The 22,630-nt window shown below is 41.8% G+C and overlaps 1 protein-coding gene across 1 annotated transcript in view; it reads left to right on the top strand.

Annotated features, from left to right (window-relative positions):
* LOC141100758 (uncharacterized) overlaps positions 1 to 15,383 on the top strand; it is a 450,303-nt gene extending 434,920 nt beyond the window's left edge. Inside the window, 5 exon segments of the mRNA XM_073589442.1 lie at positions 10,771 to 10,924; positions 13,116 to 13,298; positions 13,851 to 13,894; positions 13,995 to 14,104; positions 15,222 to 15,383. Coding sequence (XP_073445543.1) covers positions 10,771 to 10,924; positions 13,116 to 13,298; positions 13,851 to 13,894; positions 13,995 to 14,104; positions 15,222 to 15,383 — 653 coding nt within the window.
* The last annotated feature ends 7,247 nt before the right edge of the window (positions 15,384 to 22,630 follow it).

Genomic DNA, 22,630 nt, shown 5'->3' with positions numbered 1-22,630 from the left:
GGGACCTTCCACATGGCCCACTCAGATCCATGCACTCTCTCTCCATGTGACCATGTGACCAGACCTCAGGCACATTATATGGTCCATATCCACACCCACAGGTAAGTCATGGATCACATGGTTCATGACCCCATTGCAGGTCCTATTTCCTACAACCACACACACACATATACAGGTTTTACTATGGGTGTTCAGACACACGCCCCTGGGTGGGTTTGTAGGTGACTAGTCCCACCCATCTCACAAGCCACCTGGAAGGTTCCCTATTGTAAACAGAAACCATCAGCAGAATACCTGCTCATTAATACCAGTTCCAGCTTTCATCCCAGGGCCACCCACCCTGGGATACATATTGGTCATTTACCATCCTGCCATTCATCCTTTCTCCATTACAATAATGGACATACCTGTATGCATGTCCTGAGATGCCCACACAGCGCCCCCTAGCTGTCATAGGGGTCACTGCACCACATAATAAATATATATTTATGTAAAAACAAAAATAAAAAAGTACACATATTTAGTATTGATGCTTATGGAATGACCCGATCTATAAAACTATCACACTATTTAACCTGTTCAGTGAACAGCATAAAAAATAAAATAAAAAAGGCAAAAACTATGCTTTTTCATCAAACTGCCACACAAAAAGTGGAATAAAATGCTATCAAAAAGACAAATGTAAATGAAAATGGTATCCCTGAAAACGTCATCTTATCCTGCAAAAAGCAAGCTGCCACACAGCTCCATCAGTGGAGAAATAGACAAAAGCACAAAAAATGCACAAAAGCACAGTCAACCACAGTTTTGTGCACATCTGAAAAGCTGGACACCACTAAACAGAGGTCTAGTCGAATCCGGAGTTTATTGAATGAATCCGTCGGGGCGTTTATCTGAATCAGATATTTAGATGGAAACCTTAATGTAAGTAATCAAGGTAGAACCCAGTGTAAATGTGAACTGATCCAAAATGTTTTCTACCCCAAAATGCTACCAATAAAATATTCAACTCAACCCACAAAACATCCACTTGGGTCTGTCACATGTTATCAGAAATATAGGGGATGTCCAAGTTACTGGTAGCACAAAAGCTCTGGAAAAGCAACATGGCTCCAACCAAAAGAAATCTAGCAAAATATGGGTTCATAAATCCAAACACCCCCTCCCTTCTGAGCCCTACAATGTGCCTAAACCTCAGTTAGCATGCACATGTTTTACATTAATGTACTGACGAGAGCCCTCTTAATTTATGGGTGCGTGGTTCCAGAATCTGAAGCTGGGCAAAATGTATTGGGTACTGCAATGTTCTTGGTGCTACAATGGCATATTTGCAATTTTCACTCTGCAAATTTCACTGCGTGTTTGTTTCTGTAAGACGCCCATAGCGTACAAATTATCAGTACACCCAAAGATGAATTCCCAGAGGGGCATCAATTCCAATTATGAGTCACCTGCCAAGAGTTTCCACTGTTTAGGCACATCAGGGGCTGTGCAAATAGAGCCTGCAAACTATTCTGTAAAAACCTGTGCCACAAAAGGCACTTCCCTCCCGAGCCCTGCCGTGTATTCAAACAGTACTGTACAGCCTTATGTGGAATATTGCCACATTCAGGAGAAATTGTGTAATAAATTATGGGGCTTTTTTTTACGCATTCCCCCTTATTATTAGTTCTTCAACACAAAATAGTATAAAATTCTATTACAGACCTGTGGTGTTGATATTCTCACTGCATTACTAGATGTATTCAATGAGGGGTGCAGTTTGTAAAATGGGGTCATTTATAGAGGGTTCTACTGTTTTGGCACCTCAGGGGCTCTGCCAATGTGATATGAAGCCTGCAAACCATTCCAGTAAAATCTGCATTTCAATATGGAGCTCCTTCCCTTCTGAGCTTCGTACTGTGCCTCAAAAATAGATTACAACCAAATATAGGATATTGGCAGATGCAGAAGATATTTACTAACCCATTATGTGGTCCATTTCCTCTTAATAGCCCTTATCAAAATTAAAAACTTAGTGCTAAAAAAGCATTTTAGTTGAAATCACCAAATTTGGTGAATCATCTGTGGATTTAAAATACTCACTACACCCCTAGACGAACTTCTCAAGAGGTGCACTTTCCAAAATGGAGTTATATGTGGGTGATTACAAAAGTTTTGGCACTATAGCGGCTCTTCAAATGCAACATGGCACTAGCAGTCTATTTTTACCAAATCTGTGCTCGAAAAGTCAAATAGCGCTCCTTCCCTTCAGTACCCTTCCATGCACCCAAACAGTTGTCTTCCCCCACATATGAGACATCGACGTAGTAAGGAGAACTTACACATCAAATTATATGGTTCATTTTCTCCTGTCAATCATGTAAAAATGAACAATTTGGGTGTTAAAGGAAAATTTTTGCAGAAAAAATATGATTTTTTATTTTCATGGCTCAACTTAATAAGATTTTGTGAAACTCCTGTGGGTTCAAGGTACTCAGCCCTCCTCTAGATAAATTCCTTGAGGGGGTCTAGTTTCCAAAATAGGGACACTTGTTTTGGAGTTTCCACTATTTAGGCACATCAGGGGCTCTGCAAACACAACATGGTGTCCGATATCTATTCCAACCAATTTTGCGCTCCAAAAGTCAAATCGTACTCCTTCCCTTCTGAGCCCTGCCATGTGCCCAAAAATAGTTTTCTATGAAATATGGGGTACTGTTGCACTCAGAAGACATTGTACAACAAATTTTATGATCCATTTTCTCCTGTTACCATTGTGAAAATACAAAATGTGGGGCTAAAGCAACATTTTTGCGTGAAAAAGTAATATTTCAATTTCCTATCCTTTTGGGTTAATAGACTTCTTGAATGTGGTGTTAAGCACTTTGAGGGGTGTAGTTTTTTAAATTGTATCACTTTTGTGTATTTTCTGTCACATAGACCAAACAAAGTCACTACAAATGTGGTGTGGTCCCTAAAAAAATAGTTTTGAAAATTTTGTTGGAAAAGCAAGAAATTGCTGATCAACTTTTATCCCTTCTAACTTCCTTGCAAAAAATAATGTTTAAAAAATGATGGGAAGTAAAGCAGACACGTAGTATATGCTATTTTTTAACTATTTAGTGTGATATAACTATCTGGTTTAAGGGCATAAAAATTATAAGTTTGAAAATTGTTAATTGTTCAGAATTTTTGCCAAAATGTCAATATTTTCACAAATGCCAAAAATATTGACCTAAATTTACCACTAACATAAAGAACAATGTGTCACAACTAGTGTTGAGCATTCCGATACTGCATATATCGGGTATCGGACGATATTCGCTGTATCGGAATTCCAATTCCGAGTACCGATATTTTTACAATATCGAATACCAGAATCGGAAGTTCCCATAATGCAATGAGCCAGTGTTGCGGCTGTGATTGGCTGCTGAAATGATGTCATCATGATGCGCGGTCTGTGCGCATCATGATGAGCGGTCTGTGCGGGCCTGCCGGGGGTCTGTGTGGGCCTGCCGGGGGTCTGTGCGGGCCTGCCGGGGGTCTGTGCGGGCCTGCCGGGGGTCTGTGCGGGCCTGCCGGGGGTCAGTGCGGGCCTGAAAGGGGTCTGTGCGGGCCTGCCGGGGGTCTGTATGGGCCTGCCGGGGGTCTGTGCGGGCCTGCCAGGGGTCTGTGCAGGCATCATTTGATGGGACTACAAGTCCCATCGGGCTATGCCTGCTACAATGACAGTGATTGACACATTAGCCAATGATGGGACAGTAGTAGTCCCATCATCCGGCTAATGTGTTGAATGTAAAAAAAAACATACATACTACATACATACTACATACATACTACATATATACTACATATATACAACATACATACTACATACATACTTCATATATACTACATTCATACAACATACATACATACTATATACATACTACATATATACTACATTCATACAACATACATACATTCATACTACATAATACATACATACTACATATATACTACATTCATACAACATACATACATACTACATACATACTACATTCATACAACATACATACATACTACATATATACTACATTCATACAACATACATACATACATACTACATACTACATATATACTACATTCATGCAACATACATGCTACAGGCATACTACATACATACAACATACATACATACTACATATATACTACATTCATACAACATACATACTACATATATACTACATTCATACAACATATATACTACATACATACTACATTCATACAACATACATACTACATATATACTACATTCATACAACATACATACATACTACATACATACTACATATATACTACATTCATACAACATACATACTATATACAACATACATACTACATACAATGCATTCATACATATAGACATGCAGTACATATAACATAGAGCACATACTCACCATCACTTGTCACTTTGATCCCCGAAGCCAGTGTCATCTCACTGTAGAAAATATTAAAATAACAAGCAACCGATATACTCCCTGATCCACAGAAATCCACGAGTGTCCCACGACGATCTCCCGAGAGATCCTGTCATACGTCTGGACCCCGAGAGTGTCCTAGGCTATGTTGTGAGGCGAAATTTTAACCCCTCGTGTTCCAATTCACCAAACAATTTTGCCCCTATCTACATAATGGAGAAAAAGTGTGTGTATCAAGCCCTGCCCCTCATTATGATGTCATAATGGTTGCCATGGAGACGCTGATGTCATCATAGGTTGCAAGCCCCACCGCTCATTATGATGTCCTAAAGGTTGACTATGGGAAGGAGAATGTGTGATGGGTATATGGTCACTGGACTATGGAATGGAGGATATGTATGACAGGTATATGGGTACGGGACTATGGGATGGAGGATGTGTGATGGGTATATGGGCACTCGACTATAGGATGGAGGATTTGTATGATGGGTATATGGGCACGGACCTATGGGATCATGGATATGTATGATGGGTATATGGGAACAGGACTATGGGATGGAGGATAATTATAATTTGCTATAACTAACCACAGTTAGTTACTATGCCCGGGCAGCGCTGGGCTCTTCAGCTAGTATATATATATATATATATATATATATATATATATATATATATATATATATATATATATAGATATATATTAGATATTTATTATGTATATATATATATATATATATATATATACAGTATATTAGATATTTATTATACAGGGCTTTGTGTGTGGAGTGAGTGTGGCTATGCGAAGTGGGAGAGGCTATGTGGAGTGGGCGTGGCTTGATACACACACATACGTACATACATACTGTAGGGATTCTACTCACTTGGGGGCGACGGGAGACAGTCAGGAGGCAGGTTCCCTTAAAGTTCATGCGGTTTATTACATCATAAACAAAACAGCACGTCACCAAAATAAACAGCCTTCAGTTCGGGAGACAAAGTAACATCACATGTCCTTTCCTTCAGGCTCAGTCCGCGAGCCTCAGGGCACACAGGAGGTGTATACCCCTCACATACAGCTGCTTGGTTCAAGAGCAGGCCACATTATAAGGGTGTAGCCACACCCACGAACCCAGCAGCTGACTGGTCACATGACTGTGACCTCACCACAGGTCCTTCAAAACAATAATAATACAGCAATATTTGCTATGCCTTACATTATGGAGACAAGCCATTTATGAGACACATATCTCCCATCGATTACACGACCTTAGCCCTGCCACATACCTCCCCCTCTGCATAAAGCTGTGGCGCTTGGCACTTTCACCTACCAGGCAAGGGATTCTGGAGAGGGCATCGGCATTCCCATGTAGCTTCCCGGCCCTATGCTCTACATGGAAGCTGAAGTCTTGTAGGGCTAAGAACCAGCAGGTGACCCTAGCATTCTTACCCTTTGTTTCCCTCATCCACCTGAGTGGGGCATAGTCGGATATTAATCTAAACTTCCGTCCCACCAGGTAGTACCGTAATGTATCCACTGCCCATTTTATGGCCAAACACTCCTTCTCTACAACTGAGTAATTTCTCTCACAAGAAGTCAACTTCCTACTCAGGTAGAGAACAGGATGCTCCTCTCCACGTATCTCTTGGGAAAGGACTGCTCCTACCGCGACATCTGAGGCATCTGTCTGGAGGACAAATTCACGTTTAAAGTCTGGGGCCAACAAAATGGGTTGCTTGCAAAGAGCTCCCTTCATTTCTTGAAAGGCTGACTGCTTCTTCAGACCAGCTGACCATCACTGACTTTGTCCCCTTAATCAGATCAGTTAGAGGTCCAGTCATTGTGGCGAAGTTTGGGATGAACCTCCTGTAATATCCCACAATCCCCAGGAAGGCTTTAACTTGCTTCTTTGACAGAGGTCTCGGCCATGTTTGAATTGTCTCCACTTTATTGATTTGGGGTTTGATCTCGCCACGCCCCACTACATATCCAAGGTACTTGGCTTCCTCCTTACCCAAGACACACTTTTTGGGGTTTATTGTAAACCTCGCCTCCCTTAGAGCGTCAAACACTGCTTTGACCTTTTCCAGGTGAGACTCCCAGTCCGGGGTAAAGATGACGATATAATCCAGGTACGCGGCAGCATATAGCTTATGAGGTGCAAGGATTCTATCCATAGCCCTCTGGAAGGTTGCTGGAGCTCCCTGCAGGCCAAACGGCATCCGGACATACTGGAAGCACCCGTCTGGTGTGGAGAATGCCGTCTTCTCCTTGGCTTCCTGTGCCATGGGGATTTGCCAGTATCCCTTTGTCAGATCCAAAGTGGTTACAGTATGTACCTGGCAGGTCCAAGTCTCTTGATGATCTCAACGCGTGGCATGGGATAAGCGTCGAACTTGGAGACCTCATTCAGCTTCCAGTAATCGTTGCAGAACCTCCATTCATGATCAGGTTTTGGGACCAGGACAATCAGGCTCGACCAACTGCTCTTGGATTCCTCAATGACCCCGAGTTTCAACATACGATGCACCTCCTTGGAGATTACCTCTTGCTGGGCCTTAGGAATACGATACGGTTTCACATTCATCCGCACATGTGGCTCGGTCAGAACTTCATGCTCCACCACCTTCGTGCACCCCGGCAACTCTGAGAACAGGTCCCTGCTTTTCTGGAGTAACTCCCAGCACTGCTGTTTCTGGGCCTTCAATAGCGTCTCCGCTATGGTAATCGCTCCAACCTCCCCTTCTAGGTTGCCCAGCAAGCACCGAGTTACGGCTGGCTCTCTATCTTGCCACAGCTTGATGAGGTTGACATGGTAAACCTGGTATGGCTTCCGTTCCGGGTTGGTGGATCTTGTAGTTTACGTCTCCCAGCTTCTCCACCACCTCATATGGCCCTTGCCACTTGGCCAAGAACTTACTCTCCACCGTCGGGATTAGCACGAGAACTCGGTCTCCCGGATTGAACTGCCTCACTCTGGCTGACCGGTTGTAGACCCTGGCCTGAGCCTCTTGTGCCTGGCGGAGATTTCTTTAGCAATGGGCATCACCTTCACAACCCTCTGCTGCATCAGTGCGACATGCTCAATGACGCTTCTGTGGAGCGTGACTTCAGCTTCCCAGGTTTCCTTGGCTATATCTAGGAGACCTCGAGGATGCCGGCCGTACAGAAGCTCGAAGGGCGAGAGCCCCGTGGAGGCCTGGCGAACTTCACGGATAGAAAACAGTAAATACGGTAAGAGACAATCCCAGTCTCTACCATCTGTCTCTATGACTTTTCTCAGCATGCTCTTCAGTGTCTTGTTAAACCTCTCAACAAGGCCATCTGACTGCGTATTGTACACTGAAGTTCTCAACTGGAAGATTTGCAAGACTCTGCACAATTCCCTCATCACCTTGCTCATAAAAGGTGTCCCCTGGTCGGTCAGTATCTCCTTCAGCAAACCCGTCCGGGAAAACACATGGACCAGTTCGCGGGCTATAGTCTTCGCGGAGGAGTTTCTCAGGGGAATGGCCTCAGGATAGCATGTGGCATAGTCCAGGATGAGTAATATATCCTGATGGCCCCGAGCAGATTTAACTAAGGGACCGACCAAGTCCATGGCAATTCTCTCAAATGGCGCCTCAATAATGGGCAGTGGCACAAGAGGGTTCCGAAAATGAGATGTGGGGGCAGTTAACTGACATGTCGGGCAGGACCTGCAATAGTTTGCTATTTCCCGGTGACACCCAGGCCAATAGAACCTCTGTACAATCCGTTCCTGCGTTTTTTTCAACCCCAGGTGTGCTCCCAAAATGTGTGAATGGGCCATGTCCAACACTTTCGTCTATAGGGGCCTGGTACTATTAACTGCTCTACCACCTCCTCCCTTATTTTCGTGACCCGGTACAACAATTCCCCACTCAACATAAAATATGGAAACCTTGTGTCTGCTCTCGGCTCTTATGCAACCCCATTAATGATGATGACATTGTTAAAGGCTTCCCTCAGCGTGGGGTCCCTATATTGGGCAGTCCCAAAATTCTCCCCGGCCACCCCTAACTCTGGGATGTCAGGTACAGGGGACCCTTCCTCTTCATCCACAAGAAGGACACATAAAGGAAACCCATCTGCCTCTGGTGGTGGCGATACCTCATTGGGGTGGATTGGTTCCCTGCTCTTGCTAGCACACTCAGAACCCTTCCCCCACAGATCCCAAAACAGACAGAAATCCCGGCCAATAATTATAGGAAGCAAAAAATCTCGAACAACGCCAACTTCATGCGACTGGGTGCCATGCGCCATTTCAATGTTCACCCTTGCCATAGGGTAGTCCTTTGCATCGCCATGTATGCACCGAATGCCAATCTTTTTACCCGGGAGTATGTTGAGAGGAAAACTGGCCCTCACAAGGGTCACCAATTTCCCGGAGTCTAGAAGCGCTATTGCTGCTCGCCCGTTCACCTTCACGGGACATGCTTGTGGCCCCTCGTTAGGTGGCGAATTCACATGGCAAGCTGGATATGCGTAGTATGAACTACAGCGTCCCATGCTGCAGTCTATCTGCTCGGTGGTCTGGGAACAAGGGGCAGCTATATGTCCAGGCCTGTGGCACTTTCAGCAAATAATATCACCCGTGGGGACCCTGGGCACCACCTCCCCGTCCCTTTTGACCTTGGATGACCCACCCCTTTTTTGGGACTCCGCCCCTTGTTGGGACCCCCAATATGGAATGGGCTGCTTCCCAAAGGAGCCTTCCATCCCCTGGTATCTCTCGACCAGTCCTACCAGTTCATCGGCATTCTGGGGATCACCCTGGGCAACCCAAGTCTGTAAAAGTCTCGGCAGAGAATGCACAAACCGATCCATCACGACTTGCTCTACCATCTGTGCAGGGGAAGCCAACTCTGGCTGCAGCCATTTCTGGACCAAGTGCAACAGGTCAAACATTTGGGAATGCGGGAGTTTGTCCTGGTGATAGGCCCAGGGATGAACTCGCTGTGCCCTGGTAGTCCTTGTTACCCCCAAGCGTGCGAGAATTTCCGCTTTTAATTTGGGATACTCTCTGGTGTCTTGTACAGTCAGGTCAAAGTACGCCTTCTGGGGCTCCCCCGTTAGGTATGGGGCAAGTACCTCTGCCCACCGCTCTGGCTGAAGTTTTTCCCTCTCAGCCACCCTCTCAAACACCGTCAGGAAGGCCTCCACATCATCCTCAGGGGTCATTTTTTGCAATGCGGGTCTTACCGACTTCGTGACGTGGGTGTCATCAGCCGGACCTGGGGTTGGGGCGCTCGTCCTGCCCTCCTGGATGGCGGTTGCCAGAAGCTGCATCAGCTGCCGTTGCTCCTGCTGGCTCTACTGCCATTGCTCCTGCTGGCTCTGCTGGAGCTGCTGTAAGAACAGCCTGTTAGCCTCCTGTTGCTGTGTCTGGGCCTTGACCAGGTGTTTCAGGAGGTCCTCCATTATTCCGGGTAGAGCTTGCTGCCTCGCTGAAAACTTTACCCAGGACATGCAGCAACGGTCTCAAGTCTCTGCTGGGAACTCTGCCCGCACGTCTAGCACCAATTATAGGGATTTTACTTGCTTAGGTGCAACGGGAGACAGTCAGGAGGCAGGTTCCCTTAAAGTTCATGCGGTTTATTACGTCATAAACAAAACAGCACGTCACCAAAATAAACAGCCTTCAGTTCAGGAGTCAAAGTAACATCGAATGTCCTTTCCTTCAGGCTCAGTCCGCGAGCCTCAGCGCACACAGGAGGTGTATACCCCCCTCACACACAGCTGCCTGGTTCAAGAGCAGGCCAAATTATAAGAGTGTAGCCACATCCACGAACCCAGCAGCTGACTGGTCACATGACTGACCTCACAACAGGTCCTTCAAAATAATAGTACAGCAATATTTGTTATGCCTTACATTATGGAGACAAGCCATTTATGAGCCACATATCTCCCATCGATTACACGACCCTTAGCCCTGCCACAATACATACACTCCTATATATATATATATATATATATATATATATATATATATATATATATATATATATATATAGTTTAGCACAATACAACATTGTAATAATTTCAGTTCTGGCTCCCTCTAACTTAGTGGAGAATGTTTGGCTTTTATTCTATATGCATTTATATACTGATTATTCTCCAATAATGCATCGCTGTCATAGTACTCATCAAGTTGCTCAACAGTTTCCCCTGGCATACAAAAAAAGGGTCTGACATTAATGTGGTGGGAATGATTACCCTGGTTTCACATTTCTGTAACATAACTAAATCTTATGTATGTGACATTTGTCAGTTTTGTGTTATTTACTAGTTGTTGCTTTTTTTCCTCAGTGACTGTAGCAGAACTAGCACAAAATGCAGTATGTAATGATGGAGGATATACACTGAATAATTCCACTTTGCAATGTATCTCAAAGTGTGTCAACGATAAATACTGCAAGAACAATGCCAAATGTCTGCTTGTTAATGGAGAGCGTACCTGCAAGTATGTAGATACGTCATCATTTCAATTCATGTTCAAATCCTTTTTCTATTGCGGAATTACAAGAAATTTCTTAAATGCTAATGAAATGCAATAATATAGTATTATAATAATAGTGGCCCAGTAATAAAAAAAATCAGTTTTAATAAACATTGAAAAAGGAAATTACAAATGTGGGAGCTATGGTCCAGAAAAGAAGGGCACAAAATATAAGAGGGATTGAATAAGATGAAGTTCTAGTAGATGGATCCCAGCAGATAGCTTCTTAATGCCTGATGAAATACTTGTGTGCATGATCCCATGAGGTCACTCACTCCTCCAATGCTTTCACTATGTTATACTTCTTATTAGAGTAGTGGGTGGTCTCTAGATTTTATGGGTGCATACACGCAGTGCAAAATTTTACAGCACACAATCCCTTCATTACCATTTCTAGCCTGAGGCGTAAACAGTGTCAGACTGGGGTGCCAAGGGCCCACCAGTAACATTGACTTTGAGGGGCCCACTTTTCACTTGCATGCGAATATTATACTACCATCCTTCACAAATTTACCTATATCTCTACATAATAATAAACTGGGTAGTTTGGTTAATGAATGGTGAGATATTGCTTTTTCTGTACAGAGTGAATCAAGTGAATTATGCTGAGTACTGCCCATATAGTGGGGATGGGGGCCCAGGGGCCCACCGGGGGATTCCCCTGTTCCCCTATGGGCCAGTCCGAGCCTGGTCATAAACACAAGAAAAATATATGTTTTTAACAACTTTTTATCATGATTGTTGTTCTAAAAGGTACATGCATTTGTGAAAAGGTCATGGTAAAAACTCATAGGGCTTTTATGGTGTGTCACTGACTCACCATGGAAATATACCCCATGATCATATTCAGATTTTTTTTTCAGATTTTCAGTACAGATTCCATCAATATCTTATACATTAGCCTAAGTCTAAAAACAATAATTATAAATATATAAATATTTGCGCTAAAAAATGTGTCCTAAAGTCTGAAGATAAACATCCTAAATATAACATGCAAGGCCCATAAAAAATATAATAAACAAAGATAGAGCACTAATGTGCCTAAAGAAATAAACTCAGGAAAATTAAAAAAAAAAAAAAAAGAGCACACAATTGTATTAACCAGACAAGTACCTTTCAACAACAGGATAGGGCCATGTTCAGACGGTGCTCTGTAGTCCCAATGCAAGGCTAAATGCGTAGAGTAGCTGCTTCCACTGGGAGCCAAAGGTCCTTGTGCTGAAGAAATGTCCCGTTGTAATCCAAGTAAAAAATATATCCAAAATCAGTATCGAGGGTTAAATTATGAAGTGCCCCTAATGTGATGGCAGGTAAAGGATGATGCCCCGGCCGGTGACAATCGCCCACCTTGTTAGCAAAATCACACCACTGCACAGTGATAGAAGCGCTGTGTAGGAGCTGAAAGCCGGCAAGGAACAGGACCTTGCGTGACATCACAATCACATAATAGGTCACGTGATCGGCTAAGGAGCACTAGAAGGACCAAATTTCCTACGCGTTTCAGAAGACTACAGCTTCCTTCGTCAGGCTTATAAGGTGGGTGATTGTCACCGGCCGGGGCATCATCCTTTACCTGCCATCACATTAGGGGCACTTCATAATTTAACCCTCAATACTGATTTTGGATATATTTTTTACTTGGATTACAACGGGACATTTCTTCAGCACAAGGACCTTTGGCTCCCAGTGGAAGCAGCTACTCTGCGCATTTAGCCTTGCATTGGGACTACAGAACACCGTCTGAACATGGCCCTATCCTGGTGTTGAAAGGTACTTGTCTGGTTAATACAATTGTGTGCTCCTTTTTTTTTTTTTTTTTAAATTATCCTGAGTTTATTTCTCTAGGCACATTAGTGCTCTATCTTTGTTTATTATATTTTTTATGGGCCTTGCATGTTATATTTAGGACATTTATCTTCGGACTTTAGGACACCTTTTTTTAGCGCAAATATTTATATATTTATAATTATTATTTTATTGTTTAGACAAAGAGGTGGTATTGTCTTTTTATTTGCTGCTTTTGTGTTCCTCACGCAGCGACCCAAGCTAAGTTATCACCATTTTAAGTCTAAAAACAGCATAGCTGTGCGAATGACACATCCAAGAAAACATTTTGAACATGAGTATGTAAATAAGGTATTTTCTTTTCTTTTAGGTGTAAACCATTCTCTATCTATGTCACATCTGGACTACAATGTGAGCATCTCTCTATCAACCTGGGTCCTTTCTTTGGCATATTATTTGGGGCTTTGGGCTTCCTTCTTCTGCTGCTCCTGGGAATCTGGTTTGCAGTTCGTTGGTATCGAAAGAGAAAAGAGAATGAGGGATATGCAGATGAGTAAGTGACAACTGGTTCACACTTATAATGTAAACTAGAAAAGATGACCTGTTATTAGGATGGCATGTTATAGGAATATTACAAAGTTAACCAATTAGTAGCACTAGAGCTGATCATAGCAAAGGTAATACACCCAGAATGACCATGATTTTCCATTTGAAAAACATAAAGAAGAATTTGTTAATTCCGGCGCACTATATTCTTTGGGAGGCAGATTTAGGCTCACAAAGAATACCCTGTTGATAAATCTGGTGTAAGGTACAACAATGTAAGGTGTAAGGTAAGAAATGTCACGTTAACTTATTATGGTTTATTTGTAAAAAAAAAAATGGATGGGGGGCTTCATAAATAATCCCAATGTATGCCAAAAGGTTATTTTGGTGAATGGGGGTCAATGGATTAATTTGGGACATGGAGTGGGAGCTTTCTACATTTAAAAGCCAAACAGTTCTCAACACTTATCATTTATAAGTTTATAGTAACTTCTACATGCTGTTTTTCACATAATCAAATGCTGTTCTAACAATGTTGTATTGGATTTTTCTTAATCAGAGCGTACAATGCACGTTTTAGCTGGAAAACATCTCTTTTTTCAAGTAAGTATAGATGTTATTTCCTGACATTATTACATATATTTCAATGTATTAATATCACACTTGCTAATTATATCATTTTTCATGTTGATCTGTTTTTTAGCCTTTGAGCGGTTTGGAGAATCAGACATTTCATCTTTAGATCAAGGCATTAAATCTCCAGATTTGGTCGACTGGAAACCTAGTCTTGAAAGTGTCGACTGTTCAGCAGAGGTATGGTAGCTAATATCTTACGTCTTCAAAATAACAGTACAAATTAGGCTGGGTTCTCATTAACATTAGGAAATACATTCATCTGTTTTAATCAGAAAAATAGATTGATGCCACAGATCCATTACACGACAGACACTAGTAGTTCCAGACAGACCCTATTGACTGCTGTCTTTTTTTCACAAGAAAAATAGTGTACCTTAATGTGTAGACAGTCATGGCAGCCACTATGCATAATGGAAGAAAAGTAGAAAGAGAGTATACTTCACAGGAAATGCCCACTAAGATCTGACATTGCAGCCCCAACTGCATACTTGTCAGAGAACGCAATACAGAAATTAGTTTTCAATATATTACACCTTGAATCTCTAAGTGTGCAAACATAAAATGTAAAGGTCTGAGGCACTGATTCACAAGCTTTTCTGGTTTACGTTCTCAGACTGAACCAATCCCAAGGGCTGCAATAAAACTTAAAGGGGTATTACCATCTGTGACATCCTTGACATATTGACGGTATATGCCCTAAATTTATAACAAATGGTGATGCCAATTCCAAGACTCCAACCTATCAAAAAAATGGTGGTCCTCTTATTTCCCATTCATAGTGCAGAAAGACAAAGATCATGCATGTGGTTCCCTTCAATATAGTTTAAAGGAGCTGCTAAAACCAAACTCCTCTAACAAAACTATAATAGCAAACTTGCACGGTGACTTGTCCTCTTCATTTAAATTCTGCCACATGCATCTTTGGTGCTTACTGCTTGCCCGTCCTTGCTTCCCAGCAATACTCCTCTTTCACACAGCAAATGTGAGCAGCCACCAGTTACAGACAAGCATGCCTATGATCAGATGGCTGGGGGGGCCACACAGAATGACATTTAAGGCCAATTTGGCCTCTTTACTGTAGGTTTGTGCATTAGTGGTTTAAGGCAATGTTTGCCAACAGCACAAGGAGCCACTTTATGCGCAGGTCCCTTCACAAGATGCCGTGATGTTCCTTCCCTGTAGAGACCAGAATTGAGGATATTGAGTAAAATGTGCAGCTGTTGGAAATTACAGGTATAAAGAATCTAATATTACAAAACGTTCCACTGGTAATTCTTTGCATGTTTTCTTCCAGGTCAAGATAAAGAGACCAGAAATCAACTCTAACTCGTTCAAGAGACAATAAAAATCCGAGCAAAATGAAAATGTTTTTATGATGTTTTATTTGAGTATCCAAAATGTAACTATTTTATGTGCAGAGAACAAAGATTCTATAATGATTGACAGACACATTTGATTAGTAATGTATAAGACACTGAACTCCCTGTATTGATATTGCACTTAAATTACATATAAAATATTTATTAGGTATGAACCCTATCCTTAGGGACACAATGCTGCCTTATCAGACCTGTTCATTTGTGTTTTAAACTATTGGAAACATTTGCGTAATTAAAGAGCATTTACCACCTGTAACTTTTCTTATTTTACCGAAATTAAATTGTTTACAAGCTGGCTCTTCAGATTTTAGACCCTAGTTCTTATTTTCCTGGACAGTAAGGCTGAGTTTACACGTGGCATTTTTTCGCGTTTCCGCTGCAGTTTTAACCGCGCGATTTTGCCATGAAAACGCGAAAAATAAGCATCCCATGCATTCCTATGGGATTCCGCAATGCTGTTCTAATGCTGCGGTTTTTACCGCAGCGGAATCGCTTTGCGGTAAAAAATGCAGCATGCTCATTAATTTTGCGGAATCGCGGCGATTCCGCACCCATAGGAATGCATTGTTCTGCTAATTTCCGCATGTGGCTGTGCACACCATGTGAAAAGTAAGCAGAACATTTGCGGATGGTACCCACGGTCCGGAGGAGAGGAGACTGTCCTCCGGGCTTTGGGTACCATATCCCTGTAAAAAATATAATTTAAAATAAAAAATATTGTTATTCTCACCTTCCGACGTCCCGCGCAGCCATCCGGCCTCTCTCCATGCTCCCGGTCCCAGTAAGCCTTTGCGAGCGATGACATCCGTTCTCGCGGGATCGCGTAGTGTCACGGTCATTCGCGATGACGTCGCGCGAATGATTGCGAGACTTCACGATCCCGCGAGAATGGACGTCATCGCGGTAACTGTTGCAAAGGATTACTGGGACCGGGAGCGTGCAGAGAGGCGGGAAGGCTGCGCGGGACGTCGGAAGGTGAGAATCACAATATTTTTTTTTTTATTATTATTTTTTACATTCTATCTTTTACTATTGAGGGCGCATAGGCGGCCTCAATAGTAAAAAGTTGGTCACACTCGTCAAACACTATGTTTGACGAGTGTTACCAACCTGTCAATCAGTTCTCCAAGCGATGTTCCAGATTGCGTGGAAAACGCTAGCAATTCTGCAAGCTAATTACACTTGAAAAATGCTAGTTTTTCTGCGGGAAAATCGCGGGAATATAAAATGCGATTTTCCCGCGGAATGGAATTCCGGAATTCTCACGGTAATTTCCGCGAGAGTTCCGCTACGTGTGAACCCAGCCTAATGATGGGTCAAAAAAATGGCAAGTTGCAACTTTTCTTTTTGTATGGGATACAGTCAGATTTAATTATGTTTAAGAATAAATGGCTCAGTAATTTGAACAAAATCGCAGGGATTTCTCAGTATTATAATGCACTATTTTCCTTTCCTGCCTTCAGTAATTAGAAATCTATTTTTGTATCAGATTTTTATGAATATTTTTAAGAAATATTATATTTTATCTTCTGCATGTTCAATTTATGAAACAATGCAATATTGCTCATTATCCACAATATAAAGGGACCCTACACTTTTATTGTGATTTTATCATAAACTGTTGAATGTATTATTTATAAATCTAGCAATTTTAATAAAAATATGCATATTAAATTAAATTGCCTTGCAAATGGTGTAGATGCAATAGCATTGTACATTGTACACTGTACAAGAAAATGTTTTATTTATTTGTTAAACCAAATGCATATCTGGGAGCCTCCATAAAGGAAAGTGTACTTCGATAAAAAATAGAGAATGGGCCTTCAGCACTGTCCTTAGTGCTGGTTCACTTAACGTCGTAAGTGGTCATGAGAGAACTGTAATGTTCGGGGTTAATATACCAAACATCTGGTGTCCGGTGATGAACTTCAAACACGGAATTTTGGAGCCATCACAACCATGTCAAGGCCAAGTATTGACATGGCTGTGATTGGCCGCGCAACACGTGACCCGGCCTGTATAAAAGCCAGATCATAGGTTGCACCGCTATTTTACTCTGAGCCTGGTGTAGAGTGCCACAACAGCCTGGTGCAGCATGCGCCAACAGCCTGGTGCAGTATGCCCCAACAACCTTGCATTGTTATGGCATAGTGCCATAACAGTCTGGTGTAGAGTGCCATAGCAGCCTGGTGCAGCCTACTATAACAGCCTGATGCAGCGTGCCATAATAGCCTGGTGTATAGTACTATAATAGCCTGGTACAGCGTGCCCTAACAGCCTGGTCCACAGTGTCATATCACCCTGGAGTAGAGTGCCATGACAGCCTGGCGCAGCCTACCCTAACAGCCTGGTGCACAGTGCAATAACATCCTGGTGTAGAGTGCCATAACAGCCTGGTGCAGCGTGCCCTAACAGGCTTGTGTACAGTGCCATAACAAGCAAAAGAAAGAAAGGAGAGGGCTTTAGCATCCTCCTTGATGTGTAGAATTAAAACATGACTTTTAATGGAAAACAAATTTGGGGAAGGTTGAGGAAATAAGGATGGGTCAACGCGTTTCGAGCTTAAAGCTCTTAGTCAGTAGCAGTAATGTCCCTTCCTCTGGTGACGTGGTGAAATATGCTACATACTGTAGGTTAAAAAAATAGCTAGGGTCCATCAAGTTCAACCTTCCTCCACCAATTGCACAGTTCGTCACTAATTTAACTATAACCGACAATGTTATGTGTATCAAAGAAATCACCCAGCCCTTTTTTAAAAGCTGCAATAGTGTCAGCCATTGCTACCTCTTGCAACTCTTGGGAGTTGTTATCAATCATTTTTAGACTGTGGACCATACAGGAACCACAGTACTGTTGAGACACAGGCAGTATCACTCATAAATATTTACATAAAGGTACCTTATAACTAAAGATGAGCAAAATTTTCATTATTTGGCTCGGATTACAATCGCCGTTTTTGCAATATTTGCGCCGGACCTCTCTGACCTTTCCCGCCACCTGCGCACTGCAGTACTCTGCTCTGCCCTCAACAAGGCAGAGAATTACGCCTGCGCAAGAGCCGGGACAGAAGCAAGGAAGAGGACATCATCGCTAGGATATGGGAGTCACTGGACCCGGACCGCGACACCCAGCTGACCCGGACCGCATCGGACCACCCCCCCAGTGGGTACAATGTAACTCATTTTTCTTATCTGTCAGGTTACATCGGGGACTTATCTACAGCATTACGGAATGCTGTAGATAAGCCCCTGATGGCGGTGGCTGCATCTCATAGGGGAAAATTAGGTGACAGATTTCCTTTAATAGCCCCACAGCCCCTTATATACAATATAATGTCCCTCACAGCACTCCACACAGTATTATATCCACCGCTGCCTCCCCAATATACAGTATGATGTAAACCAAAGCCGCCTATGTCGCTTATCCATGTTGTGTAAATAAAAGCTTATAACCTGACGTTAAATTCATCCATTGGTTGTGTAAATTATTCTTTTGAAAGCTGAAACCCTCCAAAATGTGGTTTAGGTTAAGAAAATAAATTGCCATCACTGCAGAAATATTGATCATTTAATGGACACAGAATGGTCAGATTTTGGCAAGACAAAAGTTTTGTCGGCCACAGAAAGTAATGTGATATTTAAACAAATAATTAACTTAAAATACAAATATATGTTGCATAACATTGGTGAATGCAGTTGTGGTGCTATTAGAGTCATATTAATATTTTGTGTGACTTCCATGAGCTTGAAGGACTTCATCCATGCGGTTCAACAATGATTCATACAATTTATTAATGAAGTCGTCATGAAGAGCAAAGGATGCAGTCTTACATGACTCCCAGAGTTCATCTAGATTCTTTGGTTTTGTCTTCCAAGCCTCCTCTTTTATCCTACCCCAAACATGCTCAATGATGTTCATGTCTAGTGACTGGGCTGGCCAGTCCTTGAGCACCTTGATTTTTTTGCCTGGAGGAAATTCGTTGTAGAGAATTTGATCCCTTTTATGATTTGGAATACAAAAGGTAGCTAATACTTCTTGATATTTTAGGCTACTGATATTGCCTTCCACCTTGCAAATGTTTCGCACACCCCCCATACTGAATGTAACCCCAGACCACGATCTTTCCACCACCAATTTAACCGTTTTCTGGGTGTATTTTGGATCCATACAGACTCCAATAGGTCTCCTGCAGTATTTGCAGTGGCTGTGGTGTAATTCTACTGAAGATTCATCAGAGAAATGCACCTTCTGCCACTTTTCCAGCGTCCATCTGTTTAGCAGGCTGTGGGACTTTGCAAATGCCACATGTTTTTTTATCTGCCTTTTGTTTAGTGCTGGCTTCTGGGCACTGATTCGACCATGGAGGCCATTTTGAGGCAGAATCCTACAAACTGTTCTAGTTAAAACAGGGACTTGAGGTGTCCAGGCCTGTTAGAGCTCTGCTGCAGTGGAAGAGGGGCTTGCTTTGGATTTTCTAACCAACAAACGTTCCTCCTGAGCAGTTGTCTTGCAGGGTCTGCTGGACCTGGGCTTGTCAAACATATCTCCAGTCTCTTTGAATCTTTTTTTAATTCTTTGTACGTACTTAACGCTGAGGCATATTAAAGGTGCCAGCTACCTCTGCAGTGGATCTGGTCTTCAGCCTCTTGATAATCCAGGTTTTGGTCGCAGGGTGGATTTTTGGCATATTGTCAGAGCTCAAGTTGCAGCTCAAGTGAAGGTCTGGCGTGCTGGGTTTCTTTTTATACACCCCCACTAATTAACCGATCAATTACTGAGCACAGGTGAGGATGTAAACTAGGATTGGGTACATTATATGACCAGGCAACAAAACTTCTGTCTTTGTCAAGCAAATGTCCTGAATATTTTTTTCACCACCTCAATAATGATTATGAAAATCCCATATCCACCACCAATAAATGGCAGAAAGAGATGCATAGAATAAAATTACAACAATGTTTATTACATAACAATTTTCACAAAATTCATATTCAACAAGGTAAGTACACATAAATTAGCACCATGGGTACATATAAAGAAACACTGTGAGGACAAAATTGTATACAGGAATAATACCAATAATTTCTCAATGAGATTGGAAAAATTGAACAAAAAACTTCATAGCTATTAAATTAGCACCACAAACTATCAGATGCATATTATCAAGAGATTATTTCTGTGAATCCACACTAGATCTAAAACATTTTTTTCAACTGGTCCAATCTCCACATAATGAGAATTAATTGTGTCCACAGCACTACAAGCTCTAGTACCAAAAGCAATGTTTCAGATCATGTGTGTTTAATTGCTGCGATACAAAAGAAGCACATAATGCAAGTCCAGAAAGGTGAGGGGAATTTCCATTACTGCAATACACTTGCAAGCCACCACATTATAAAAAAAAAAAAAAAAGTCCTTCACTTACATGTGCAATGCCTCTTAGATAAGCGCCCACAGCCACCCCTGACAGCGCCATTTCGCCAAATAGGCTTCCTCCATGAGGGGGATGTGTGTTCTCTGCAATGTCCAGCTTTAAATACACCTCCCTACAGCTGATCACAATGTCAGCATCACAGGCTTCACATTGCACCTGTGCCGGCCCCCTGACTTCCTCCATATAAGAGACTTCCTGCTCACCGCGCTGGGAACGCCAGTGTAAACACTGTACGTTACCATGGAGAGCGGGGCAGAAAGTCATGACCCACACATGCGCTACAGCCCAGCGCTGAAATCGCTGCAATGAGCACTAATTGCAAACAAAAAAAAAAGGCTTCATAGAGTGGCCAGTGAATGATAAAATCACATATACTGTGAGCTAAAGGAATAATGTGACTGCAAATAATATTCATATATTTCAATGTAACATAAAAAATTAGCAATATCATATAAATATAAATATACATAATACCATTAGCAATATCATATAAATATAAATATACATAATACCATTAAGATATGTATAGCCATATTATAGCCATAATGTATCATATGTTTTTAATTACAATATGTCATATATAACGTGAATTTATAACATCTAAAATACCAAATTATGCATAAAATTGCATTAATATTAATCAATGTGACATACTATAACAAGAATTACATATACAAAAAATTGATACCAAAAGTGCCTAAAAACACCAAATATACTATCCCAGCGCCCGATTATATTAATTCAAAGACCAAGCAGTTATTCAACTATTATGCAAATGAGTCAAAAATGAGAAGTCTTGTCGAACTCCAGAAAATTCAATGATGATGGACCTATCTTCCATAGAATAATTTGCTGTAAGAATGCAGCATGCTGATGTTATTCTCTAGGCTGAATATAATGAAAAATTTTGTTATAAAATTATTAACAAAACACACAACTAAAAACAGGTTCCATAAAAATGGATGATTCGAAAATTGGACTAATTCATCTATAAAAATGCACTGAAGCCCATAGTTTCATTCAAACCCTGGGGAGTCATGGTACCCAGTAAACATATCCATCGGCTCTCTTTTTGTGCAAGGATCTTGCCAAGATTCCCTCCCCTCCTATCTAAACATACTTGGTCAATAGCTTTGATCTTAAGACCTGAGGGGTCACACTTGTGATATCGTTTAAAGTGTCTAGGGAGAGTTTTTAACCCTTCCAAGTCATAAATAGTCGCCACCTTCTCGATATCTCTTACATGTTCCCTGGTTCTGAGTTTTAATTCCCGTGTGGTTAATCCTATGTATATTTTCCCACAAGGGCAATGAGCATGGTAGATTACCCCCTTAGTGGTGCATGTCAACATTTTGCGAATGTCAAATTCCCTGGATCCGTCTTGATTTTCAAAGGTCCTACTCCTTACATGGTTACCACATGCCTTACAAGAATTGCAAGGAAAAAAACCTTTTAACTCAGAACCAGAGTAACCACCCGAAGCACCAGAATAATGACTATGCACTAGAAAGTCCTTGAGATTTTTTGATCTTCTAGGTACCATAGAAGGGTGCTTTGGCAACAACTTTTTTAACACAGGATCAGATAGCAAAACTCCCCAATGTTTACGTATAATATGGGTCAGCTCAGACCATTGTTTATTATACCCAGTAATAAATCTAATTTGATGTTCCCTGGGCTTCTTATTCTTCTTTCCACTACTGTAAAGCAATTCATTCCTTGTTTTATTTTGTGCTTTTTTGAAACCTCTTTTGATCTGTTTCTTGCTATATCCCCTATCAGTAAACCTGTGAACCAAATCCAAAACTTGATCTTCATAGTCCTTACTTTGGGTACAAATTCTCTTGACCCGCATAAATTGGCCTGTTGGTATACCATTTAAAGTTGGTC

This window comes from Dendrobates tinctorius, unplaced genomic scaffold, assembly GCF_039654945.1.
Source record: "Dendrobates tinctorius isolate UK_male_01 unplaced genomic scaffold, ASM3965494v1 ptg000107l, whole genome shotgun sequence".
In the NCBI taxonomy this organism is placed as follows: Eukaryota; Metazoa; Chordata; class Amphibia; order Anura; family Dendrobatidae; genus Dendrobates; species Dendrobates tinctorius.
This window is presented reverse-complemented; position numbering and strand designations above follow the sequence as displayed.